Source organism: Corvus moneduloides, chromosome Z (assembly GCF_009650955.1).
Source record: "Corvus moneduloides isolate bCorMon1 chromosome Z, bCorMon1.pri, whole genome shotgun sequence".
NCBI classification, from domain to species: Eukaryota; Metazoa; Chordata; class Aves; order Passeriformes; family Corvidae; genus Corvus; species Corvus moneduloides.
Window position 1 is genome coordinate 24247522 of NC_045511.1, and position 27824 is coordinate 24275345.

Genomic DNA, 27824 nt, shown 5'->3' on the forward strand with positions numbered 1-27824 from the left:
ATTCATTTTTAGCTTTGCAAGCTTCAAATTTTCTGCTTCATGCTTTTGGCTAAAATTTAGGCAGGTAATTTTGGCTTCAGTTACATGGATAGGCATGGCCTAAATGTTATTGATTTTAAATAATTTTGATTACATTTTATTTAGGCAATTCAGTCATAGGAAGTTCTTAAGAGGAGGAAGACTTGGCTCTGATTGTTTTGATCTCTGTCATGTTAGATTTTCAGTTCTCCTTCTCTGTATTTTTTTCATCTAAAAACATTGCCATCTCAGTGATGCAGTGTAGTACATTCTTTTGTACTGCTTCTAAAGCTAAGCAAAAATGTGTAACAATTTAATATGATTCCAAAGGGACCCTTAATAGTTGAGTGGTCTAGATTTGTTTAATTATTGTTGACCTTGTTAACCTTCAAGCACTTCAATAACCAATTTATTGTCTTGGGAAGGAAGCTGAATCAGGTAGTGTATGAAACACCTGATTTGGAAGTATAAAATGGTTGTCTGCAGATCCAAGAACAGAGGAGTTTTTTTGTATATGCAATATTAATTTTTCTCCTCCGTGATAACTATTAGAAAACAATTTTCATTTCCTGTGGTAGTAACTCCCCCTGAGACAAAAGGGTAATCTACTAATTGGTAGTTAAAGTATTATTAGATGTGAACAAGGCAGATAATATTCAGTAGCTGTTAACACAGACCAACATAATCCAACATTGGCAGGGTGAGCAGAACTTAACTGTGTGAAGAGCAGTGTCACTGAAGCTGTAAGGCATTCAGTGTGACTGAAGGAATATAATACAGCTCTTGTGTATAAACTCTTTATTGGGTTGAACTATTTGTAGACATTATAGGTCTTATTTCTAAGTGGTGCAGTTTTATTTAGAAGAATTAACAAAGGAATAAACTGAATTCATTGAGGTGGGTTTTTTTACGCAATATTACTTTGCAAAAGCATGCTACACCAACATTCTATTTATCATAGATGGAATAGTATGAAAGCATCTTTATTTAAAAAGTTGTCTGCAATCCCTTTTGTTATGTCACAAGCTTGACGCATGCAAATAGTATTTTTAATATTTAATATGTTCACATTTTGTTTGGCTATTTTGTTGATTTAGTCTACACGTGATGGTGTATTGTGCAGTGTAATAGAATGATTTTGTATAGCCTTAAATAAATTACTTCTTCATTCATACCTGAGATTTTTATTGTGGAGAAATAATGACTTAAAACTCATTTAATAAAACTTTGAAATGCTGATGTCGGATATTGCCTAAGCAGATTCCTTAGATGGTTTTACATGTCTCTTAACATTTTTTTTTAAATATATAGTGATTCAGAGGATATTAAAAAGAAAGCAAAGGGGATTTCCAAAACGACAAGCACATCCAGTTCCTCTGATACAGAGTACACTTCATCGGAAGAATGTTCTTCAGGCTCCAAGTCAGAATCCGACTCTAAAAGTGACTCTGAATCTGAAAAATCTCGAAATGCTACCTCTAATAAGGTTAGTAAGGTAAAATACGTTTTTTTAAAACCTCTATAAAATATGAACATATGCATCTAACCATCTATCCATGTTTCCTTCTGTGGGCATGAAGATGGATAGTAGTTTTATGCATACCTGAAAAGATCAAGAATTTATGAAAAAAATATTACTTTTCATAGAGCAACCAGTCCAAAAGTAGTTTGATAGTTTAAGCTAGTAAGAGTATTTTTATAACAAAACCTCATGTTTCAGTTTATATAATTTCATGTTATTTTTACTCCATATAGATGGAGAAGAATATAATCTGACTATTTTTTAATACACAGAACACAATATTTTTTTCTAATAGTATATTATTCTTTAATCATAAAATTAATTGTATTTTAATTTAATTTTTTTAGGTTACTGTTGAACTGGTGAAACTTAATACATGGATGTTGATGGTTATTTTATTAAAATGGAATCTAAAAGTATAGCTGTAGTACCTGGGTCTGAGAGGAAAGAAAACCAAGAAACAAATGTTAGTACATTGTTTCTTAAGCATTTGAAGATGTTCTAATAGGCATACTAACTTAGTTTCAAAATTTTCTTTTAGAATTGAGAATAGTGCAGTTAATGAATCTATCATTGAGGTGTATATATAGATGAGTAGGATTAGTATTCCTAATGAGCAATCAACTTTTACTTGCTGCCTGTGTTTGATAGGAATAAAGAGTTCTCTTACTTCAAAATCTGTGAGCTTTCTTAAAACATGTATGAAATAGCAAGCTTTCAAATACTTTTTTAAATTGGTTTCAAAAATATGTGAGGATGCAAAAATGTGCAACAGAGCCATTCATGTGCCAGTTAAGATTTAATTGCTTACCTTAGTGAAGAAAAGAAGCTTAAAAGTCCATTATACTCAAACTAGCATCATAGAACTATTAATGCCGTTGGCATGAATTGATTACTGTAACCTACCTATATTGCATTTAAAAATACTAGATGAGGAACTTTTTGCTGAATGTGTTTGGGAAGAAGAGTAGAAGAATTTCTGACAACTATCTTTCTATTATCAAATACTTCCTATGCATTTCTTTCTATATATTTATTTAAAAAATTTTAAAGGGTAGAATTGTAGCTCAGAAGTTTCCATTTTAATACTGATATGCGGTATTGAAAATTAAGTGAAACGCTAATGCATTTTAAGTTAAGCCAAGACATTTCAGTCAGGACTCCTATATAGGTGGCAGAATAATCAAAATAGACATCCTTTGCTGCATTTCTTGAAATTTTTGAAGCTGGTGGACAGGTGTGTTTTGACCAATTAAGATGGAAGGCCATTACTTTACTAAGCTGTTAAAGTGTGCATTTCCTTTAATTAAGGAGGTATGGCTCTCTATTTCTCTAAATCTTGAACTTATATTGTACATGATCTTTGTTTTGTAACTTTATGGGTTTGCCTAAGAACTCTTGATTTGTAACCTTAACTTTTAATCAATTCCCTTCTCCAACCAAGTAGAACAAAAGATGAAGTGAGGCTGTATTATTTGAGAAATGGAGATGTGTTTCCATGGTTTGATCATTGTTTCTTGACCAAGTAACACATTGGGTAACACGTTAGTGTCTAAATTATTTTTCTTCTAGAGCAGCCAGACTGGATCTTGCCAAAAGATGGTAGCACAAAAAATATAACCAAAATCCTCTCAGAATAAACTCCTTTGATACTAGATGGGACATGAATTAATTGTAACAGACTGCACCTTTTCATAGCCCGTGATATTTTTTCACCAGAAAGTAATACCTACTCTGATGTTCTTAGTTCTAAGCAGCCACTGCAAAACCATATTCAAACAATAGTATCTTCTCTCTGCAGTGTTTTTCCATTTTTCTCAGGATGTCAACACCTTGTTCATAATTTCTTTCATTACAGTTCTCTAAACTGTTTGGTTCTTTCACAGGATATGTGGGGACTACTAGCATAAAGAAGCTTTTTGTATTTTCAAACAGCAGAATGTGTGAAGTCAAATACACTGAATATGAGAACTGGAATGTCCAAGAAGCTTGGGATTGAATTGTTGAAGTCAATGGAAAGTTGTCAAGGCCTTGGATTTTAAGAGAAGAGAAAGAATGTTGCAGTAGTTCTGAAGTCTTACTTGATTAAGAAGTTCCTAAAAAGAAATGTGTTAGGAACAAGAAATATTTTTAAACAGTTGACAGAAGACTTGATGAGAGTAGAGTCAAATGATCGAGGGGAAAAATTGCAAAGCTTTTAAACACTGCAAAAGACATTAAAACAAATAGCAATGGGTTTATATGCATGACAGCAAGAAAAGTAGCAAAGAGATTATTGAAAAGATAGCACAGAGCTCACTTTGCAGAAGCTAAATGTTCCTTAAATTCTCTTTCATTTAGAAATTAGCACATTTAATATAAGGGCAACAAGCTATGGCTGATGACCTGTAAACAGCAATGGTCATATGTGAAGGGGCAGGGGGTAGTTTATTTAATGTCATTGAAGAAGGAGGACTGTTTCAGTGTATGATATTAATCCCTGGAACCTTGAAGTTAGTTTCCATTTAAACCATGTGTGATTCCTGCATTTATACTTCTGGTGTTTCTGGTACTTGTTTGTTTTTAGATATGTAATCAGATAAGGGGGTGGGGGAAGAGAATCACAGGTATTTTTTATTAAAGGTGATTGCTATGCTGATTAGATTAATAGATTTCTTTGAGAGAAACCTGTTTTGAGCCCTGTAATGATAGATGAAGGTAACTGATGATAACCTAGATAACCCCTTCCTAGCTGGAAAGAAAAAACAATTTTTAACAAACTTTAAAGAACATTATTGTTAAAGTCTTATATATAGACCCCCTTATGTGTCAGGGTACATTTTACAAGAACTACACATATGTATTTTTCTGCTGCCTTCCTGACTTATTTTCAGACCACCCAGGAAGCAGATGATTTCTGCCAGGCTCTCAGAAATGCTTGTTTTATTCTGATAGTTTGTCATTAGAAAAGACATTGTTTATTTTATTCTGCTGGAGTGTGTTCTTAATTTGGACCGTCTATATGGGGAGATTATGCTTTAGGATTTCCTTTTCAGTAAAACTGAAAATATTTTCTGAAGTACATATTAATAAAAGAAGTTGTGGTTAGTGAGCTCTATTTTTATGGTTTCTCAGTTTGCCACATATTATGAACTATGTTACATCACTGATGTGTTGGGTGATGTTTACCATTGGATATATATATAAATTGTGTTGGGTGCCATTGCCATGTTCCGCAAAATTTTCTTAATAAAAAAGGTTTGATTACATTCACATTGGAGCTTAATTTCTACATACATCCATGCACTTACTGGCGTTAAAATACACTACAAAAACTTCAGATTATGCTCCTGAATATGTTATTAATGGTTTTTGTCCTGACAAATTGTTTTGAAAAAGCTGTTGTGTTCACTGTAATTGAGCTACAGTGAATAGAAAAGTCAGTCTCTTGTACTACAGTCTTTTATATAATTTTGAAATATGGATAGTTTGAGGTGTTCAGATACGTATTATACTGTAAGCATAAATACTGTAGAGCCAAAATGCAGATTTGAGAAAGATGCATGTATAAGTAGGTGTCTCTACACTGGGGTTTTAAAATCAGCTACTGTTGACCTCCTTATACAAGTATAATACAGTCACTCAGCTGTTAAAAACCTGATCCACTATTTAAAAAATATACAAAAACAAATTGTCTATCTTTCTGCCTGATCTCCTTTCAAGTGCTAACACAATGGAAACAGTGGGTGATCTGTCAATGCATTTGGATTGTCAGTGATAGTTTTGTATAAATATTGGGAGGATAAGAAATAAAATTCGCACAGCAGAATATGATTTCATCTGCCTTTTCTCTGCATCTCCATGGCTCATGCTGCGGTGTGAAATTCTCATTTTACACACTTTGCAGGCGGAGCACATGAATTATGCATTGAGCAAGAGAAATCTCCTGCTTCAAGTCCTATATGCATTTACCAGGTTCTATCTCTATTACCAAGATGAATTGCAAATGGAGAAATGTTTGATGGAATATACCTTAACTTCTTTGTTTAGTATTCTGCTTTTCCCATAGTGGGCTTTCTTGGTAGAAAACTGTTTGGGTTATATTGTAGGCTTAGTTTTAAGAAAAAAAAGATGAAAAATTGTGTTACATAGAAATGTCAGACACGTCAGAACCTTTTTATTGTCTTGATTTCAAATGCAAAGCTTTCTTTACTCAGTAGAAATATCTGCAGTCATTGGCTGTTTATTGTTCATAGATAGCCAATCAATTTTCTTTTCTTTGAAAAAACAAAAAATAATCATGTTTATAATAGGCAAGACCCACATAAATAGATTTCTTTGGTGTTTTGTACAGAATTGCACACAATTAATGTACATACCCTTATGTAGAAATACATAGAAGCATGAAAATGTGTGGTTTTGTGTACATATAGCACAAAACCACATATGAGTAGCCCGGTATTTTCTTAAGCTTGAATACTCGACTGAAGTTGGAAATAAGACATGACCATACTTTAACGTTAGCTTTATCTTGATTTAATTAGCTCTTGATTTTACATTTCCCTGATGGTAAGGTCAGGTTTGTGGGTTTTTTGTTTTCTATTTGGTGGAGTTGTTTGCTTGCTTGTTCTTAATAGTAAGCTGATACAATTAAATGCAGTCTTCTGATAAAGTGTGCAATGAAAAGTTTTCCTTGCCGTACATTGGTTCAAGGATTTTTTACTTGTGCCTTATTTGTGGACCATTTTATTTTGTTTTGAAGTATAAGAAGTAAGTTCTCTTGAAGGATTTTTTCCCCTATTTTTAAAGATGTATTATTCAAAGTAGTTGATTCAAAGTAATACCAGTGCAGGAATGGATTTCACCTTATAAAAGTACACCTTAAGCTTTGTGTACTTTTTATACTTGTGACAGAAGAAGCAAACTGAAGCATACTATTGGTGTTATTTGTGACTTAGAATGCCCATCTTAGTTGTCTTCAGTAAACAGTAAGAGGATTCTTTGGCTGTGACTCCTAATGTTTTAGAAACCTGTACTGAAGCATATAGAATTCTCATCCTTGTGTGGCTCTTGTGTGGGTTGAGCCACTTTTTAGAGACTTTTCATTGGCTGCGTAATAAAAGGAGATGGGGAGATCCCATCTCTGTGGAAATATTTATCAAATATAAAGCTGTAGCTTTGAACCTTAATCATAGTTGAAGGTAGAACTGTATCTTGTGGATAAGTGGGGGCAGAGAGTGAAAGAGTTTGGAAATTGAGGGTATTTTTAGTATATTTGCCTTTTGTTTAACTGAGTTCTCCTTTAGGCTGTTTTGGTTTCTGAAGAGTTTCTAGTTTAGGTAAAAAGTTGTGATACATAATTTTTACTGAAAGTGCTAGGGATAACAGCTAAACCCAAAATTCAGGGCTAAATATTCACCAAATGATGCTATAAAGTGGCTTGGAATTCATGAGAAGGATTGTCGCAAAATGGTGTCTCTGACATGAGTAATTTGAGTAGAACTTGTAGCTTATGAAGTACGCTATTCGTCCTTATTTCACAGATTTAAAACAAAAATAGCCAAAATAAGCTTAATGACTTGCCAATAAACATAAGAAAAAAGTCTGGTAGTTGTGAGCAGAATGGAATTCAAGAAAGTTGGTTCTGCAAGAGTCCTTCACTAATTCTGGACAAACGTGTAAGAAATGGTATAACTTCAGCACCATTTAAAAGCTGTTTTGTAGTATTTTCTTTGTCCAAAGGAGTTTTAGGTTTCAGATAAATCAGCAGTAGTAGAAGACTCAAATACCATAGTGATAAGAACCATCAAAGTATGATGATTTTAAAATAACTTTTAAAATAGTGGTTCCTGTTTTTTTCAGTCCACAAGGTGATTCTTCTCCCAGAATACCTGAATCATATCTGTAGGGATTATATAAGTGACTACCGTCTGTTTGAGCCATGGGATTTATAAAGAAGAACATGATAAGCAATGTCATCATGGCTGAGGTCGAGCCTCGTAGTCATTAACATCAATGGCTTCAAACAGTGAGAACATTGGCTAGTTTCTTTCATGTTCTTTGAAGGGAACCATTGAATTTCTCCCAAAATCAGAAAAATATAAAGTCATTTTATTATTTGTTTGCAACTGACTGTGAAGCTGAGAGACCAGAAGAAAGGAAATGCACCTTGAGAAAAGAGGTGTCATTTAATTCTATGGTTCCAGTTAAAAGAAGTGGTACTAGCTGCTGAATTGGCTCCAAGCCCTTCTAGAAATTTGTACCCTGAGTGTCCAAAATGCTCAAGAAATGATGGCCTAGATGGGCGTAAGGAGATTTACTGATTTACTTAGACCTGTTAGTTTCTTAGAAATGGTAAAACAATTACATTTGTATGTGCATTTGGCTGTCACGTACTGTTGAAGAGGAAACTGGTAAACTAGAAAGTGTGACTCCTGGAAAGACTACATTTAAGTTACTTGCAATAGCTTGGGTAGTGAGCAATGTCTTAAGGTCTAAAGGTAGTTAACATATTTTCTAAGAGAATGGCAAAGCCTTCTGTTTGGTAAGTGAGCCAGATTGGATGAAGATAGAAGGAGTTCTTCAACTGACACAAATGAAGGATGCTTTAGAGTGGGTAGGAACAACATGAGGACAAAACTGTTCGATACACGAGGTTCTGGCTATATCCCAAGGTCAGTCCTTTATACGAAACCACCCTCTTGGCAGTCCATACTGTGCTGTAACTCGCTAAATTCTTTCCTGAATCACCATTGTCTAGACATGCTCTGTAGGTATAGCCAACACTCAGAAGATTTGTTCAGAACTTTTTATTTAGGTATTGAAACAAATTTTGTGGAAATACTCTGTTTGTCAAGGTACTGGGATTATTACTTCTCTAGTCTTTACTTAGGGTAGTGCCAATTCTTACTGTTAGAACTCATCTTAAGGCTTAAAACTGAATTTTTTTTTGACGAGGATCAACTTTCTATTGTTTTCCAGCAATTAAGTAAATCCCAGTCGATAATTGGACAGAATTCCATGCTCCTAGATAAGTGCAAATAATACTATATTTCTTAGTGAATAGATTTTGACCTGATTTGCATATGAAGAGAGAAGTGTTAGTACCCAAATCTTTTGTCTTAAAAAAAAAAAAAAGCTGCTAGCTCTTTTAATGGTCTCAGCAGAAGTAGCTGATTTGTCACCAAATGTTTTCTGTGTAGCAACAATGATTAATATTAAATGAATACGTGGGCTTCAGAAATTCAGTTGTGGAATTTAGGTTCAGTTTAATCATATAAAGAAATCTTTCTCAGTAGGTGAATTCTCTGGATGCCAAACCCTGAAAATGGATACATTTTGCTTTATGAAAGTAGTAAAAAAAACGCACTTGCTTTATAAAAGTATTAAATGCTTTTCTTTTCCTGATATGGTGAAAGATGAAATATTCATGTATTTTGACAGAAAGAAGAAAAACCAGCACAAGAAAGAAAGACTCCAAAAAAACAAGAAGTGTTCCTCTTAGATTTAGATGATTGTAAGTATCTTTATTAAAGCCTCATTTTTCCCAAGGCGTAGATTCAATTAAATTAATTCAATGAATTTTAAATGTCTGAAACATTGATTCTCTTCTTTTATTGTACCAGTTTCCTAACAGAATAAATGCTTAGACTGTCAAGTTATTTTTAAGCACAGCTATTACAAGGTTTTGTTTTATAATTGATGAATTGTTTCAAAATTTAGAATGTACCACCATATAAAACATTTACTTTGAGAATTTGTGTGTGTCTGGACTTGTTTTCTGTTAAAGTGGGCTTATTTTCTCAGGTAATAATGGATTTTACTTGTACAACACCTGTGAAATCTATGTGCCAATTAGAGTATTATATTAAGATGCTAAAAATCACACTTCTGAAGAACAGTGTGAAATGGTACTCTTGGAAGGGTAAGATAGAGCTGGCACTGTTTTTTAGCTATACTTGTAGTAGCCTTCTCAAAGTTTACTTCTATAGGTGCAGCATGTCAGAATTGCATTAACATGTACTTTGCATGTAGCCTGTAGATGAAAAAGTGCTGCATAGTTTGCAGTATCAAACTGAAAGATAAAATAGAGGAAAAATGGGAAAGGGGGAGAGAATACGTCTAGAGTAAATCACATGATCAATACATATATGAGTTGTATTTGTATTTTCATTGCTTATTCTGAGTATTGGGGCTATATGTCTGAAAATGTAATCTTCTATTTAGAAACATATATACAAGAATATAATAGATGAGGATGTAAAACCTTTTTTTGTGCAATGAAAAAATAATCATTGTCTTTCCCAGTATTTTAAATTGTTTTTCAGTTTAAGTGTCTCTTGCTCTTTTACTTCTAGTTTGTCCTGTGACAACTCCTGTGGCAGTTCCTACAGCAGCTGTTTTGTCCCCGAGTTTAGCAGCAGACCTAGAGGGATTAAGTCTGTCGAGTTCATCAGTCATTGATGTAAGTAGCCTTTAAAAAGTGGGAGGCTGCATGTCAGTTTAAGCATTTCACATGTTTTGAGGCCATCATTAAAGTAGTTTTGTTTAAAGTTCTTTCACGTATAAAAGTCTTCTATGAAATTATTGTTTACTTGCAAGACTGGCAGCATTTTTTGATCTGTAATTGCATTCTGAAATGTGGAGAAAAGTATGAATAATGCAGGTCTGAGAAGGATGCCTTCAAGAATTTTAACCTTCTCTTTCCAGTTGTCTTTTTCTATGCCTCAATGAAACTTGAATTCAGAAATTAAGTATCCAAACTATAGAAGTCTTTCAAATAATTGTTTTGCTACACTATCAAAAATACGCTACAAGAACATCACATACTTGGTAGTACTCAAGTCTGTTTGTTTACCATATATGCCTCCAATCATGACATTTTGCTACTTGGAAGTACTTTTTCATGAGTATATGAAACATAGCCCCTGGGTGAGAATAAAAAGGGTATAGATTTACAATCAGTGGCGTGTCAGTATGTGTCATGATTCATTCTGTTAGTGCTTTGTAGCACTTTCCATTAGGGAATCTCTAAACTATAGGGATAATTAAGGTTAGCAAACTCATGGAGGTAGAGGGTGTTCTTTGTTGCGAGAAAGAATAGTAGTTTGTTCTCTTTCACTTGGGTTTTAGTATTTTTTGTGTGTCCAATTTATATTTGCAATTCAAATAGAAGTTGCAGTGGTAAAACATAGGGTACATATCCTTGTGAAAATAGATGAAAGTGACCAGACAAAATACCAGAGTCACAGGTGTTTTTTAGCCTCGCCTTGTGGGGTTGGTATCTGGAACCTACACTGCAGCTTTGATAACTGGTGGTATCTACTTTGTGCTGCCTTTGGAAGCAGTAGTTTGCAACATCAAATATTTGTTAAGTAAAGGAGCTACATGAGTGATAGGACTCAAGAAATAGAAGACTTTTGCTTATGATTCAGTTTCATGTTTACAGGCTTCAAGATCTGGTGTTGAAATGGGAGAGTTTCAGATAATTCGTTGGATATTACCCTTATCTAAGGAAATTGGCATGTAATGTAAATTTCAAGCAGGCCAGTAACAATCCATGGACATGCAGTCACTACACCTGATGTGTAGTCGTTGATGTGTCACACAGTCTGAAAATGCCAGAAATTCTCTTCCATATTATTTTTTAGTGCAGCATACAGTGTTAGGTGGCAAGTCTGTGTTTAACAACAACCGTGGTGTTATTCTGTGATTGCACACCACAATCACCTATTTGCCATATTTTATGGCTTTGTCAGCTCAAAACACAAGCTGTCATATGTTTCCCTGGCTCTGGATTAGCTTAAGAATGACTTTGGTATCCTTGCTTTACTTCAGAATTACCACTTTTGAGGATAAATTAAAGATGGCAATCAGTAATGCCAGAGGCTTGCGGCACCCCTGCTTGCCTATGTCTTTATTCCTTTCATCGTTTGCAGTACATGAACACATATTCCACTGCCATATTCATGGTTGCTTTCCTCATGATTGCCACTGTACATCTGCTAAATTGCTTCTCCCCATTCTTCTGAAGGCAGCTACAAAGAAATAGAGCTGTTGGATAGACAGAGCTAGAAGGTGGAGGCTGAAGAGTAGAAGTTTTTCTGTATGACTGTGCAAAATGCCTCTTTAGTATTACTGAGGTCTGGTAACCAGCAAAGAAGCTGGAACATTTCCTCATTCTCCTTGCTCTGGAAAAAACCCAGATCATGTAAGAACTAATTGTTTCTGCCTGGATGGTGATTACATATTTTGGTCTGTATTCTGTTTTCAGATCTAAGCTCAGCTCTCATTGCCATTGATAGTTGCAGATGTACATGAGGTCCTTTGCTGAGTTTTCTGCATCAGGAAGCAACAGAAATTAAATACTGAGGTTAAAACTCATTCTTTCAAATGATACCCATCTATTGTAAAAAGTCTTAAGTGTGTGCAAATAGTTAAATAACTATTATCCCATGTAGTTCAGCACCACCAGGTAATTTTCTAAAAATAAAAATATAAAACTGGCTTTTAAGACTTTATGTGGGTATGTCCCTCTTAAAATAGTATTTTGAATTTAATCTGTGATGGCTAATTCTAAAAATACTTTTGAAAACTTCTTCCTTCAGTGGGAGAGAAAATGAGTATAACTGTAGGGCACATGCCAAACTAACAGTGAAGAAATTAATTTATTACTAGGCAAAGGAGAGCATGGAGTAAAAATAGATAAGTACAGTATATGACCCTAATATCAAAGAAAGTAGCAGCCACTTATCTTGGAATATGTCAAGCAGCCTATTATTCAAATCATTCAGCACTGTAACTGGATACAGCTTTTAGAAAACTTTTAACTTCCAAATTCATAGCTGCTGAAAAAGAAATATAGAAAGCATAAATACAAGAATGGTTTTACAGTAATGGCAAAACCTACAAAACCAAAATATTCTTGAATAGAAACTGCACAATTTAATGCTTTGTCCTGTGGCTCATTTGATTTTATCTTCGTGTTTACATACAGTACATTTCCCCCTCATATAAATGCATGCATGCATATTATAGTTTGTTCCAGGGAAAACAAAATTTTCCTGTAATTCATGGATAACCTTCTTCCAACTGGATGCAAAATGTAGTAAATCTGTGTGCGTGCTCCTGCCTTGGTACATGTGGTTCATCTTGAGGTTTAAGTGAACCAGGTAACTGAGGTCACCAGAGGCTTCTGTGGGGATTCTCATGGCATGCGGGCAAGTGACGTCAGAGCTAAGTGCTTGAGAAAACTGCAACTGGCATCAATTAAGTTTCAGATGGATAATTTGCAGGGTCGAAAAATATGTGAAGATGCAGCGCGAATGAAAAACAGGAGGCAAGAGAAAACTACAGGCTGTCAGTATGAAGCAGTTACTGGAAAACACTGGAAATGGGTGTTGTCCCCAAAAGGTGGAGGGTTTAAAGTGAAAAAGGAGGAATGGAAAGCAGAACTCATGACTGACATAAGGACAGGGAGGGTTATAGTCTGCTACAATAAATAACATTTTGAGCAGAAATGGTGAGAAGAGAGAGAGCAGAACTGTGGTAATGGAGAGAAGCCGAAGAAGGGAGTGATCATCTCTTCCTACCTGTCACACAGCTGATGAGAAAAAAAAAGCTAAACCACCTCTTCTCATTAGGATTTTAGATGGCAAAAATGTACAAGCAACTACTCTCCTAAATGTTGAGAGCCGTGAGTATGCTGCATAGGATAATTAACTGGTAAAATGACACACGCTTTTATGAATAAGATTTGTGAGAAGGAAATATTTCTCTGGTAGCAAGAAATCTCTTATGGTTCAGAACAGTGTTAGTGCAAGGGAGAACTGACAGGTCAATACGAGCTCTGGTGAGAGAAGTTGGATGAGGAAAAAAGTGTGTGGCTGTATGGGTTGAGTTGAGTAGCATTTGAGGGGAGAAGTTTGTTTCCCTGCCCCAAATAGGATAGCTTGGGGAAAGGTCAAGGGTGACTATGAAAATCTCATGAAAAGTGTATGTACCAAATGAGGGGAAACTCTTGTTGTAGTGGGGAAGTACTTAGAAAAATATTTGGTGCAGCAATATAGACTTGCTATTTATTATTGTGCATATGGTATCAAGGTATAATTGTAGAAGTGGTACTGCTTTACTTACTAAGGTTTTGTTCAATATGTTCAGTGTTTTTTCATGGTAGTAGTTACTACCTGTGGTATGTTTTATTGTTCCCTACTACTTGGCTTCCTGAGAAACTGTTCAGGAAAGGAGGAGTAAATAATCTTGTTTTCTGTTTCATGTCTTCTAAAGAACTTTTGACCAAGATACACTTTGAGAACTTCTTTGGTGTGGTGATGCATGAAGAAGAAATAATAGCTTTTGTCAAAAGTCAAGGTCAAGCTGCAGACCTGTCATATCAGGGGATAAATACATTTAATTTTAAAGTGAGTACAGACTTAGAGAATTCTTTGAGAAATAGTAAACATGAACTCGCTCAGTATTTAACTAAAGATATTTTCAGACTGGGAGAACACTTTAAATGGTATTTTATTTCTAAGTCGTTGACATAGTCTTTAGAGGGGAAGACTTTCTTAGGATTTAGGTGGCTTTGTCCATTTAGGCTGTTTGTAGTTTCACTTTAATGAATCTTAAGACTGACTCTGAAGTGTATTCTTTTCCTGTTTGAAGCATCTCTGCTTAGAAGTACTGTGGACATGAAGGTTGCAATAATGGGTTGTATAATGGCTCTAGTCTGGTATGCATTTTGCAAGAAAGGTTAGCATGTGTTTTAAGAATTTCAAAATCCTACAGTAGAGAAATAAATAGTAGTTCTTCCAAATAGTTATTGGCATGCACTGAACTTCATGGGACTTTTTTGCTGCTTTGCGAGCAGCAATTATTCTTTAACTATATGCATTTGTCATTCATATAAGCTCTGGTCTGAGCTTCCTTACCTCAGGAATGGCTGCATCATAAGAAACGTTAACTTGTTATTGTCATGAAAGAGATATAGCGCAACCACTTACGATAGCAGCAGATGGTGGGCAGTGGTGGTCTTCTGCCCATTGTTCTCAGGCAGATTTTGATCAACTACCACTGTTTTTCCAATAATTAGTTTTGCCTTTCTGTAAGTATATCCATACCCTCTTAAGGATGCTTGTAAAATTTTTTACTCAGGCAAAAGAGGATGCTTTTAAATCAGCTTTCAATGTTAGCCACATCTTCTGTTCTATCATGTTTTTGTAGTTTTGTGTTAAGATAACACAAGCATATGATAGCGTTTTATTATTTTTATAGCTTACCATCTGCCCTCTTTGTTTTTTTAGCTTCCTATAAGAAATGTCTTATCCCTTTGCTGTTTCATCACAAGAGAACTTTTTCCTGTGTATTCAGTGTTTCATTATACTTCTGAAGCCCATGTTTTTATATACAGATTGAATTTCGGAAGGTTTGTTGTGGGGAGGTGAAGGGCGAAAGTGTGCCACAAAACAGCCTACATGTATCCTATTCCTCTGTGTGCTTATAACTTTGCTTGTGTTGTTGACCACAACTGCACATTAGCAGAGATATTTTTGCAGTTCTGCAGTTTTCTCTTCAGCTTAATTGTGAAGATGGTTTTTTTTTCCATGTGGAACAGCCTCTGCTGTGCCCTACAAGATTTGTAACTGGCATAAAGCATAATGGAAACCATGTTCCACAATATATGTTAGTAGGGTACCCAGAAAAGTTTGTACATATGGAGCAAATGAAAAGGCATAGTCTTAAATTTAGGAGTTAAAAAATAACTTTGTCTAAGTGCCGCCCAAAATTCAGCTATGTGGCTGATTAGGTGTGACTGATGCTTGTGGGAAGGCATTGTGGTCCAGTGGATACAGAACTGGGTGTTACATATGGAAAATTAGTTCTATTTTTGGCTTACTACTTGCTGTGTGATCTGGAGGGAGTATCTTAATCTTTTGGTTTTCCATTTGAAAAATGAGGATAAATAATAATGCTTACTCACCTTGGGAAAGCACTTGGAAATCTACAAATGAATGTAGCTACTCACCAGCAGATATTAACTATTGCCAAGCTAGAAGAAAAAATGAAACAAAGACTCCCACATACTTATTTTTATTTTTTTGTTCATGTAAAATTGCTTTGTAGGAGAGTGTTCTTAAATTTGTTACATGGAATATGTGTTGCATCAGATGTTTGAAAGCTATACTGTCCTTTCAGAAATTGCTTCCACATACTTCTAAAAATGTTAGCTTGAAAGAAAAAAAAATCTGCTTTGACACTACTTTGTCATTTCACCTCTGTTCTTTACTTATAAATCCATTTACAAGTATTTGTGATACTTAATTATGTTTAAACCTTAAAAATACACATCTCATGTTTATTAAATGCATTCATTCTTAACAAAATCTGTACTTCAAAATCTCCAACTTATTTTCTTCAAATAAATTAGAGAATTTTATTTGGAAGCTCAAACAGGATGTTTGTTCTGAATCAGGAATAAGTTTCTGATACAAGACTTTGGACCAAATAATTGTATGCTCCATCTGAGAGGTATATATGTATAATATAATTTATTTAATTGATTACTGTGTGGTTCAGCACTACATATTCTCCAGAATGTGTCCTTATTTTTGCTTACATATATATGCTATAAATGAGGTACTATTTGTAATTATATAAATATAATGTACAAGTAATTAGCAACTTGTATATTAATGTAATTGTATTCTGAATAACCAAGTCACTGATTAACAGTAATGCTCTTGATTCAGAGCTATTTTGCTGTTTTATTACCTTTGAGTTACAAAGAATGACCCAGCATTCAAATATTGTATTTAAAAATAAAATGCCAAAACGGCAAAGTAAAGTGGAATTGCAATATTAAAGTCTTATTTATAAAATAGAAATTAAATTGTGGGGATATTGCAGAAAAGCAGCTCTATTAAATAAGTTACCGTGAGGAGGCCTTTGATCATTTTTTGCCTTCTGTTAAAAGTCAGTACTATCCTTAAAACAAATCCAACTTTTTTCTTCTTAATATATATTAGATGCTTAGTCCTATGGCAGAGTTTAAAATAATGCTTCTTTTTCTTTCCACCATGAAAAATACGTAAATTGTGCCCCTTAAACTAGGGATGTGAACAGGATTGGCGCCAGGTGTTTAGAAACAGGCATGTGTGATGCATGATGATGATTCCTTAAGTTATTCTTTAAATGTGTATTGTGGTAATGTGTGTAAAACAGAGTGTGTCTTTATGCGTGTTATGCTATGTAACTCAGAAGAGAGAGGTAACCTAAGCTGTATTTTTCTTTTACTTTGTCAATAAATGTAGCTCTTAAAAATTTCAACCACATCTTTCTAAGGTAACATTTACCTCCTCACATCTTTAGCATCTATCAGACATGACATGGGACATATTCATTGACCCTAAAAATTTTCATCAGTCTCATGCACTGGAAGGGGGCAGCCCCAGCCAGACAAGAGGCTCATTTCAATTTTAACGGCTGTAATTAAAGGTTAATTCACTGAGTCAGGATTAACGAGGAAAGTACAAATGATAGGCAAGCAGCTGCCTTTATAATACAGGATTAGAACAATGCAATTACAATAAGAATTAGAAAAAATCAACTTCCTGAAAAGGTTCTGTAATGAATTACTGCATTTCTCTGTTCTTAATTGTGGTACTTTAACATGAAGACTCTGAGCAGCACATTTTTTTTTGTTGTTGTTGTACTAACAGTTGATCAACAGTGTGTCTAATAAGATGGTATGCCAACCACAGTGACAGCAACTGTTATATTGATAAATTTAATACTGTGCTCTACTGAAAGCCTTCAGACTTACTAGTATATTGCAGCTATATATGCTAGACACATAGATGACTGCTTTGAACATTGCCATTAGATTTATTTCTCTTATTCTTTTGCAGTTGCTTGTTTAAGACTATTTCTTTAAATAACCTGAAAAATGTGTTGTATTTTACAAAACACTGAGAAGTTTCTGTTTACATTATTCCTACTAGAATTTATGAGAAATTCTAAACAAATAAAAATGAAAAATTTATCTGACAAATAATTCTAGTTTATAAATCAGTATATATCAGACGCACTCTGACTTCAACATCCTATTGTAACTAAGTGTATGCTGTCGTTGCATTAATTGGTATAATTTAGAAGTTGGTATAATTCCTGCTTTCAGGTGGTCCCATCTTGTGCAGTGCCAAGTATATGGGTACACTGGAAATGCAAAAATACTTTGCAAAGTTCTGATCGCCTCTAGGAGTTTCCTTGAAAATTTCTGACTTGTAGGTAAATATATCAAATAGAAACAGCTTTGTAATAAGGGAAAAAACAAGTAGCATTTGGAAACAAAATACTAAACTACTCTGTTATTTCTTAAATTTGAAGCAGTGAATAATTTTGCCCAAATAAATTATCAAAATTATCTCTATATGCAAATAAGTAGTCTGGAATTTCTCAGACACTCCTGTTCTGAATTACTGTTTCAGAGTCTATTCACTTCTATTTTCCCTTCAATTCAAAGATCCACCTTCTCTAGGTATATTTAATAATTTCTATGCTTACTGCTTATTTAAAACTTGGCAAGTATATGCCACCATATGTTCTTGAATATTCAAAAGATAATATTTTAAAAAGGCAGTCAGGACACTACTTTGAAAACGGAAGTTTCGTGAATGAACTGTGTGTTTATATCAGTCACTTTAGAGTTACGCTGAAATACGCTGAAATATACCCAGATATTATTATTTTAGACCTAAAAATCCAGCAGTATTTTCTTGGAAATTAATATTAACATGGAAATATTTGAAAATTATGTGGTTTATGTTATACAAAACTATAACCGTACTGTCTTTTGATACTAAACAATATTGATATGGATCTTTTTTATAAAACTTACTTATGTGTTTAACAGTAGTTAAAGAATGTTTTATGTCTATAGGTTGAAAGTATATTGTATAACAATGGTATTTAGTTTATTCTAGGCATTTTCTGGCTAAAAATCTGGGCCAGAATGCGTTTCCAACAATATTTTGACATTAAAAGCTCCAAGAAAGCTCTTTTTGGTGAGGGCAGTTGATAACTTTTCATTCATAATTAGCTCATAGAGAACCGAGAGACATTTCAGGGAAATTGAACTGTCAGTGGGTAGAAACAAGCATTTGACCTCATCACATTGAGTGGGGCCCATCATAATTTGTTCATTTGGTGCCCATCAGCCCAGCCTCATCTCTCATACGGCACCTCGCTGACCTTCCCTCTCCAATTCCACTCAGTTCAGCTTTAATTATGACTCTGCAGACCCGAAGAAATATTGCAGCTTGCTCTCAAAAACCCTGAACTGCCACTCACCAAAAGATTGGTTTTTAACAGGTAATAAATGCCCAAAGGAAATGGTGCTGTGTCCCACACAGAGTAAAGCTGGAGTGGGGGGAGCAGTGTTGTTATTTTTTTTGAGGTATTCCTGCCTCTCGGTTGTCACTTTCCCAGTGAAAATTTTATTTCTTACAGAGAGCAGAAGACCGTCTCCAGTACTATAGGAATGGTTTGGGTTTGGCATTTTTAATCTTCTTTTTGAGACTAAAAGGAAGTTTTACTTGATCTGCTAACCCAGAACTGTAATAAAGTAGCCAAATATTATTAAAAATCTGAAAATAATAATTAAAGAAAAAGTGGTTTGTGTGGGAGGGTTTTGTTTGGTTGGTTTTGTTTTTAAATGAGGGTTACTGGAAAGCTCTAAAACTTAGTCTGACACCTGGAAAGTGATTTTCTTCTGTGATAGGAAGTTAACTAAGACTCTCTTCTCACCATTGGCAAATTTTACTGTAGAAGTGAAATTATAATGTGAACAATTTAAATGTGTGACAATTGCAGAGGAGCTTTGGTTTGCCAGTTTACTGGGCAAGTGTTATTTAATAGTTTTGCCAAGTAAACTGTTAGCGCAAGATCTGTGGGAAGAAAATACAAATTGCTACTGATTTTAAATGTGCAGTTCCATCTTAAAAGAATGTTCCCATGAATTTCTGAGCAAATAAAAATATTCAAAACTACAGTACTAGAGAGTGTATCCTTGTGGTGAATGTTAAACTGTCAGCAGGATTTTCAGGTCATTTGACAAAAAGGATACAGGTGCTGTAGCTAGCAGTGAAGGTGACTGCTAGTTTCATCAATCACTTTGCCTTTCTTTAAGTTGATACATAATGGACCCCTTCAATCAGCTTCCTTGTTCTTTGTCACTTGTTTAGGAAGAAGAAAAAAGAGGGTAGAAGGGCTGGACTTTAAAGTCAAGGTTATAAAATGAATCGTTACTTATTTACACAGGATAAGGAGGATAAGTCAGCATGAGGAGGGGCTCTTCATAAAATGTCGAGTTTGTCAATGGGTGATAATATGCAGTTTGAAGCTTCGTGCAGACCTTGAGCAGTGACAGTAGTTGTCAAAGCAGTGATTCTGAACCAGAATTTAAAATTAAGACATTGTTTAGTGACAGAGACACGGCATGTGCCAGAAAATGTGCTAATCAGTGTTCTCTTTATTTTCAGAGGGTCACAGTAAATGATGATCCAATGACAAAGTTTGTTTAACTGCAAAACAAGAATTTTAATAGAATGTGAATTTATATATCACCTAGAATGCTGTCAGTATAAGTTTATGTAACCCACATTAAATATACGTAATAGTCAATTCAGCTTTATTCCAACTGTATGCCTCACACATTACTTTTTTGAAGTGTGCAGAAAGAATTATATTTTAAACTGTCTATGCAATAGCTGTTCAGCAAGTTATAATATTTCAATTTCCCTGTATCTTACATAAAATTGATAAACATAGAAAACTGAGTTTTCTGATGTTAACACTTCTTACACTTCATCTGCAGGACAGCATTGTGAGATTATGATGAGTATTTTGAGGACTATACATCAGAATAGGAAGGAAAATTTTGAGCTTTTAGGTGGAAATTATTAAAAATACAACTTCTCATTGTCTCTGCATTCAAAGACTCCTGCTATTATACCAAATATTCTTTAGAAGCCTCCTTCCTTCATCTACATCTACGACTTGTGTGTGGGCTTTTTTAAATGACTGATTATAGCTTTGGATTTTTGTACTGAGGAATGACTCTCAAAAACCATAGGGGTTCTTTATCATTTTAAATTATGCCATTCCAGTTCCACATATATTTAACTATCCAGAGACTCTGTAAGCCTTGAAATTAAATTCTACCTGTTAAATATTGATGCAAATAGAAGTAAATGCTTTTCAACTAATAAAATGTCTTGATCTCTGAAATTTTGAATTTCTTTTAGCTTGGCATACTTGAAAAAGTAAATAACCAGGTTTTGCTTGATGCATGTAGGACTGCATCTTGTCACTTTTACTTGAAGAGTCACCATGACATGGAATGAAGCACCTGGTGTTCAAATTATAATACTGATATTTTTGTCCAAAAATGTTAAGAATAAAACTTTTTCAAAAAAACAAATATTGGGTCATTGAAAGTAAAAGCTAAGCATGGGGCTAACTCCACCAGTGGAGAGATGTTACTGCTGCTAGGCCATATCTTCCCTGTTGTGCACTAGTAGTATGTTGCCACATGACTTGTAGGCTAGCAGTACAAGGTAAGTAAATTCAAGGACATTGCAGTTGTTAAAATAGGGTGACTTGGAATCTTTCAAATTATGTCAATGCAGATGCATTTTAATGTGCTCTAGAAGTTCTTGCTAACAGTTGCAGGAAGGGGATACCCTCCATTATGCACTGCCAAACGTGTTGAAATTGTTTTTAAAAAGGTTGGTAAGCAATGTGCCATTGTGTTCTCAAATCAGAATGATTTGGAAATGTTTTCAGCCCTCTTGTGCTATTGGAGGCTATTGGAGAGACAGAAAGAAGACTCTTTAAAAGGCTGTTGAACAGTGCTATGATTAAACACTGTGTCATCAGAGAGATGAGTTTTTAAAAGCTTGCTTTAGTCCAGACTTCCACCTTATTTTTACATGCTTTTCTCCTAATGGCTTCGTGAACAGGGCCTTGGCATACTAAGACTAAAAAAGTAGTTCTAGAACGTTAGTACTTAATATTGGTTTCTGTGCAGTTGATAAAAATTTTCATTTTTAACTTTTGTTCACTTGGGTTAAGAAACATTTCCATCTTTATATGGTTGCAAGTGTTGCTTGTTGTTTCTAGTCTCTGGCATCTATGTTCTTGATTTGAAGATGACAGAAGAATGGGGGAAAGGCACATTTGTAAGAATTCTAAAAAAGATCTTTCAGTTGCATAGTGCAAGTTAGGAATTCATGACTGCAAAAGGAGGTTTGTGTAAAACTTTACTATTATTACTTTGGAATGTTTTATGAAAAAATGTACAAAAATCATTCTAATGTTTACACTGAAGGACCTTTGTAACACCAGCAGCATTAGAATGTATGCTTGCTATGTGAATCATAAATTTGAACTACTATGAAATACATTTGTGTACTAAAAGATGTTTTAAAATGGACTAAATTTTAATAAATGGTCATTGTTACAGTCTTCCTGCTCCTGCATTTATGCTCAGTAAGCTAACAATCTGTGGCAGTCTTAGACAATAGTAGCAGTAATACTCTACATTAGTAGTACCAAGATAATTTCAAAAGTAGATGAGAAAAAGTCACCTACCTAATTTGCTATCAGTCATCAACATAGTTAAGGGTCTTAACCATGGCCACAGCTACTGGATACGTTCAGTGTCTGTGTATGTACAGTGGAGCCTTCATTAGAGACATCTGTAGGGTGAGGTTTTTGACTGCAGCATGCTGTCCTTGGTGTTGCTTACATTGCTCTGAGCAGTGTGGATGGGATCAAGTGGTGTTCCTTCTTATGAGTGTGAGAATAAAGGTCCTTGTGAAGGATGAATATGTCATTTGACACCACAGATTTTGTTTCTGAGTCAAAAAAATAAAAATGTGCTTTTAAATTTAAACAAATGAACTGAAAGTAATTGGTTATAAATAAATCTCTTCATTGCTTAACAGACTACTAATTGTAGTGCATGATTTTTTTTTCATGCTTTTTAAGGATGAAAAACAAAGCTTAAGGAAAACAAAACACAGAAAAACTATATGTTAGCATGGCCTCAGGTCAGCTGTAATTTTTTTGCAGTCTAAGGACTATGGATTTGTTTAGGTTAAAATATTATGTGTGTAATTAAATAAAACTTGAAGAAAATTGGCACATCAGTATCATGTATAGGAGATGTAGTGTGGTACACACAGAGATTCTTCTGCATTGAGAAAGTGCTGATGCAGATGTCTATGTGCAGTGAGTTCAGTGCTTATTTCAGGTTTTTGTCCTTGTGAGGGGTCTACTGTGCATTAGGATCATCCTGATAAAAGCCAAAATAACATGTTGCATTCTTCAACAACAATGTAGTGAATGGGATTCAGATATAGTTGTATGAAGGTGGCAAAGATGTAATTTACATTTTGGCATTCATAAATACCTGTAGTAGATTGCAAATATAGTGTAGTAAAGGCAGAATGCACATTGGCTTGTGGGTAATACTGTGTAGAAGTGTTTTGATTATATTATACAGTTATCCTGACACCTGATTTCCTTTTCTGGGGAAGAATTTGAGCTAGATGTTTCTGTTGAAAGGAACCAATATGCAGGAGTTGTTACAGTATAAACCTAACTGTAAGATTATACGTTATGGCCAGTAGAGTTCAGTATGTTTTCACTTTAGAGGGCTCCAGAGTGCTGGCTGTATGCCAAAAATCAAAATAATATACTAGAAACCATTTGTAGGAACTTCTTTGAAGTCATTTAGACTCAATGCCAAAATCTATATTAATCCCTCTGAGCAATGTCCACTATTTCAAATTCATAATTAGGATGCAAGGTGAGGCTGACACCTTACTCTGTTTTTCTAACTCCTAAACTACTACAGGTAATCATAGAATCAAAGAATCATTGAGGTTGGAAAAGATCATTGAGTCCAGCTGCAATCCTAACGCTGCCGAGGCCACCACTAAACCATGTCCCAAAGTGCAGTCCTCAGACTTTGCAGTTTAGTGGTCAGTGGAAGAATGGAATCACAAAATTGAAGTAAATTACTTGGTTTTGTATTGCGAGAGTGCCTTTTCCTTGAAAATGACACCTAATGACTAAGTGTTTCATGCTGCTTCATGAAAGTCTCACATATGCATCAGCCACCAGACCATCTGCTTTTCACCTCATAGAAGCATACACAGGACAAAAGGGTAGAAAATTTTGAGGTCTCTCATGCACAAATGTGAATTTCACCAGTTTAAGTGCAGGAATTTTCTGTTAGTATTATTGCAAAAAAAATTTTCCTTGGTATCTGTTAAAGCCCTTTTTGTAGTCCTCTAATGATCTAATGAAGCAGACCTTCTGGGGGAGAATGTATACTTCTGAATTTATACCAAGGTTTGTATCCCATAATTACGTGACTGACTTTAGCCCTTTTTTTATGCTTTTTTAAAAACTAACTTAATCATGGGAATATTCCCATTTTGTTGCTACTGAACTTCTTTCTTATGTGCTGTTTTAAAAGATTTTACTAATATTTTCATTGGATTATTCGTGTGATTCATTATGCTCAGCAGAAGAAAAAGGTAAAGATGCCAAATCTCAAATAAAACCAGGTGTTATTGTAATACAAAGCTTTAGGCTCTATTATTTATGCAAAATGCAAGCTGTCTCAATGTTCCCCAGTTACACAGAACAGGTGCACACTCCATTTTGAAAGTTCTTGATTAGTCTGGTATGGAATTACTGGAGTCTTCTGCTGTTCATGAACTCCACGTTAAGGCCCAATTCTGGTTCCTTTTTATCATATAGTCATTTTATGCTCAAAGAGCAATACTTTTTATTGATATAGAGTAACTGCAATTCTCTCTAGTTGATTCTGTTTTAAGAAAACCATAGAAAAATCTAAGGGGTATAAAAGTATTAAAAAATGGATAATTTAGTACTACGGAAGATTTTGATCATACCTAGATTCACAGCTTATATCTGTGAGCAGGTGGAAAGCCTGTGGGTAGGAGCCAGAGACCGAGGCTGCAAAGGGAATCTTGTGGCTGGGGTCTGCTACAGCCGCCTGACCAAGGGCAGGCCACTGACAAAACCTTGGCTCCAGCCACAGGAGGTGTTGTGCCCGCAGGGTCTTGTCCTGCGGGGGGAACTCAGCCACCCTAGCAGCTGTTGGGAAAGTAGCTCAGAGGGCTGTAGGCAATCCAGGAGACTCCTGGAATGCATGGAGGATAACTTCCTGACCAGGTGATAGACAGCCCTGCCAGAGGGAATGTGTTCCAGGATCTGTTGGTCACCAGTGCCGGTGAGCTAACTGGGACACCCAGGACTGGAGGCAGCCTGGGCAGCAGGGATCATGCCCTGGTGGAGTGTGCAGTCCTGAGGGATATGGGTTGGGTAAGGAGTAAAAGTTGGCTCTTGAACTTTAGGAAAGCAGCTTCCAGTCCTTTGGGAACCTAGTCAGTGGGATCCCTTGACAGACTGCCCTCAGGGACAAGGGAGTAGAAGAGAGCTGGCAGATCTTTAAGGAACTCTGCCATAGAGTGTAAGAGCTGGCAATCCCCAGGAGCAAGGAATCAGACACGGAGGGCAAGAGATAGGCATGGCTGAGTAGGAACTTGCTGGTGAAAATTGAGGGAAAGAAGCAAATGCACAGGCAGTGGAAACTGGGACAAGTGACCTAGGAACTGTTTAGAGATGAAGCACAGCTGTGTAAGGAGGGGGTGAGGAAGGCCAAGACAAGAAAACTGAAACTGAAGCTGGCAAGGGACACAAAGAATAATGGGAAGGGCTTCTAAAGGTATGTTAACCGGGAAAGGAAGGTCAAAGAAGGAGTACCCCCTCTGATAAACAACACTGGAAAACTGTTAGCAGACAAAGAGAAGGCTGAGTACTTAACAGCTTAACAGCTTTTGTCTCAGTCTTCGATGGGAAACTCTTCCCACACCTCTTGACTGGATGGATAACAGGGTGAGGACTGGTAGAGCGAAGTCCCTCCTGCTGTAAGAGAAGTGTGTGACCACCTGAGGAACCTGAAGGAGATGCATCCCAGAGTCCTGATGTAGTTGCCAACCCACTCTCCATGACATTTGAAAAGTCATGGCAGTTAGGGCAAGTCCCAGGTGACTGGAAAATGGAAAACATGGTGTCCATCTTCAAGAAGAGACAAAAGGAAGACCCTGGGAACTACTGACCTGTCAGCCTCACCTCTGTGCCTGGGAAGATGATGGAACAGATCCTCCTGGAGGCTGTGCTAAGGCTCGTGGGGGATGGGAAAGTGGTTTGGAGCAGCCATCATGCTTGCAGGAATGGCAAATCCTGTCTGACCAAGCTAGTGGCTTTCTATGATGGAGTGATGCATATGTGGACAGGGGAAGGGTTTCAGATGTCATTTTTCTGAACTTCTGTAAAGCCTTTGACACAGTTCACCACAAGTGGGAGAAGCTGGGATAAGGGGAGGAGGCTGGGGTAATGGAAATACCATCACAAGGGGGCAGACTGGGATCAGATGCAGTGTGAGGATCCAGGGGTGACATGGGATAAGGGAACAAGTAGAATTCCCCTGCCTTTTTTGGGCCCTCTTCATCCTGCCCTCCTGCTCTCCCTGTTTTGCTTCCCCTTCTGTCTAATTGGAGAGATGGATTTGATGAGTGGAATGTTAGATGGGTAAGAAAGTGTTTGGATGGCCACATCCAGAGGGTGGTGTTCCGTGTCTGAGAGTCCTGATGGACATCAGTGACAAAGTGGTGTCCCTCAGGCACTAGTGTTATTTAATAGCTTAATTAATGACATAGACAAAGGGATCAAATGCACCCTCTGCAAATTTGCAGATGATACCAAGTGAAGGGTACAGTTGCTACACCTGAGGAACAGGATGCCAGAGGCACATGGACAAGTTCTAGGAGGGAGCCCATGGGAATCTCACTAAGTTTACCAAGGCAAAGTGCAAGGTGCTTCACTTGGGTCAGAGCAACCCTGGTATCAGCACAGGCTGGGGGATGGACAGATCAGAGCAGCCCTGCCCAGAAGGACATGGGGGTGCTGGTGGCTGAGAGGCTGGACATGACCCAGCCATGGGCACTCACAGCCCAGAGAGCCAAACGTGTCCTGGGCTGCATCCAAAGCAGCGCGGCCAGCAGGGCCAGGGAGGGGATTCTGCCCCTCTGCTCTGCTCTGCTGGGACCCCACCTGCAGTGCTGCATCCAGCTCTGGGGTCCCAGCACAGGAAGGACACGGAGATGTTGGAGCGAGTCCAGAGGAGGCCAACCAGAGGAATAGAGGGGAATGGAATACCTCACCTATGAGGAAAGGTTGGAAAAGGGAGAGCTTTGGAGTGACTTAATTGCAGCCTTCTGGTACCTGAAGGCAGCCTACCAGAAAGATGGAGAAGGACTTTTTACAAGAGCATGTAGTGACAGGATAAGGGGGATGGCTTCAAACTGAAAGAGGGCAGGTTTAGATTAGATATTGGGAAGAAATTCTGTTCTGTGAGGATGCTGAGCAGGTTGTCCAGTCAAGCTGTGAATACTCCATCCCTGGCAGTGTTCAAAGCCAGGTTGGATGGAGCTCTGAGCAACCTGATCCAGTGAAGGGCGTGCTACCCATGGCAGGGGTGTTAAAACTTGATGATCTTTTTGGTCCATTCCAACCCAAGCCATTCAATGAGCACATGATTCTTCTTGAAAGGATGATTTGTGACCATACAAATACTACAGTAAAAAAAAAAGGCAGAGAAACAATTTTGGCAGCTTTACAGAGGCAGACTATGGGCAGCATAATAAAAGTGGTCTTTTGCTTGAGATTCATCTCTGGATGATTTAAAAATCAGTGAAGCTATTTGAGCAGTTTGGGGTTTTATTTCTTTTGGTTTTTATTTTCCTTGCAAGGTTTTGGAGAAAAAAGTATTTATCAATATCAAAATCAAGTAAGAATTTTTGAAACTCATATTCTAATGTCTGAAATTGTCTAAAATCACTGACAGTTTAAAGATACAATCATTAATATGGTAATTTTCAATTAGCCTCATTGACATGTTAATAATTAAGGAAAGTGTAGAGCCTAAAAGCTGGTGACAATGCAAAAAGAAGGGAGTTAGGATATATTAGAAATTGAAGGCGTTCCTAGCAGACATGGCTTTTAGAAGGTATTTAGTAGATGTAGGGCAACTAAACATACCTTTGGTGGAAAATGTTTTCCAGAATTCAGCATGATGTCCTTGAGTGTCTGTATGTCTAGATAAATTAGCCCAAATTGAATGACGGTATCCAGTTGCTTTTCTTAG

General features: G+C 36.2%; 1 protein-coding gene across 4 annotated transcripts in view; it reads left to right on the top strand.

Moving 5' to 3' along the window:
- Positions 1 to 27824, top strand: part of AP3B1 (adaptor related protein complex 3 subunit beta 1) — a 161250-nt gene that overhangs the window by 95608 nt on the left and 37818 nt on the right. For 3 of the 4 annotated variants that reach the window (XM_032095488.1, XM_032095491.1, XM_032095490.1), the window contains exons 20-22: positions 1330 to 1513; positions 8963 to 9035; positions 9877 to 9983. In XM_032095488.1, the coding sequence (XP_031951379.1) occupies positions 1330 to 1513; positions 8963 to 9035; positions 9877 to 9983 (364 nt within the window). The remainder of the gene's footprint in view (positions 1 to 1329; positions 1514 to 8962; positions 9036 to 9876; positions 9984 to 27824) is intronic. The other variant, XM_032095489.1, reaches the window with a different exon arrangement.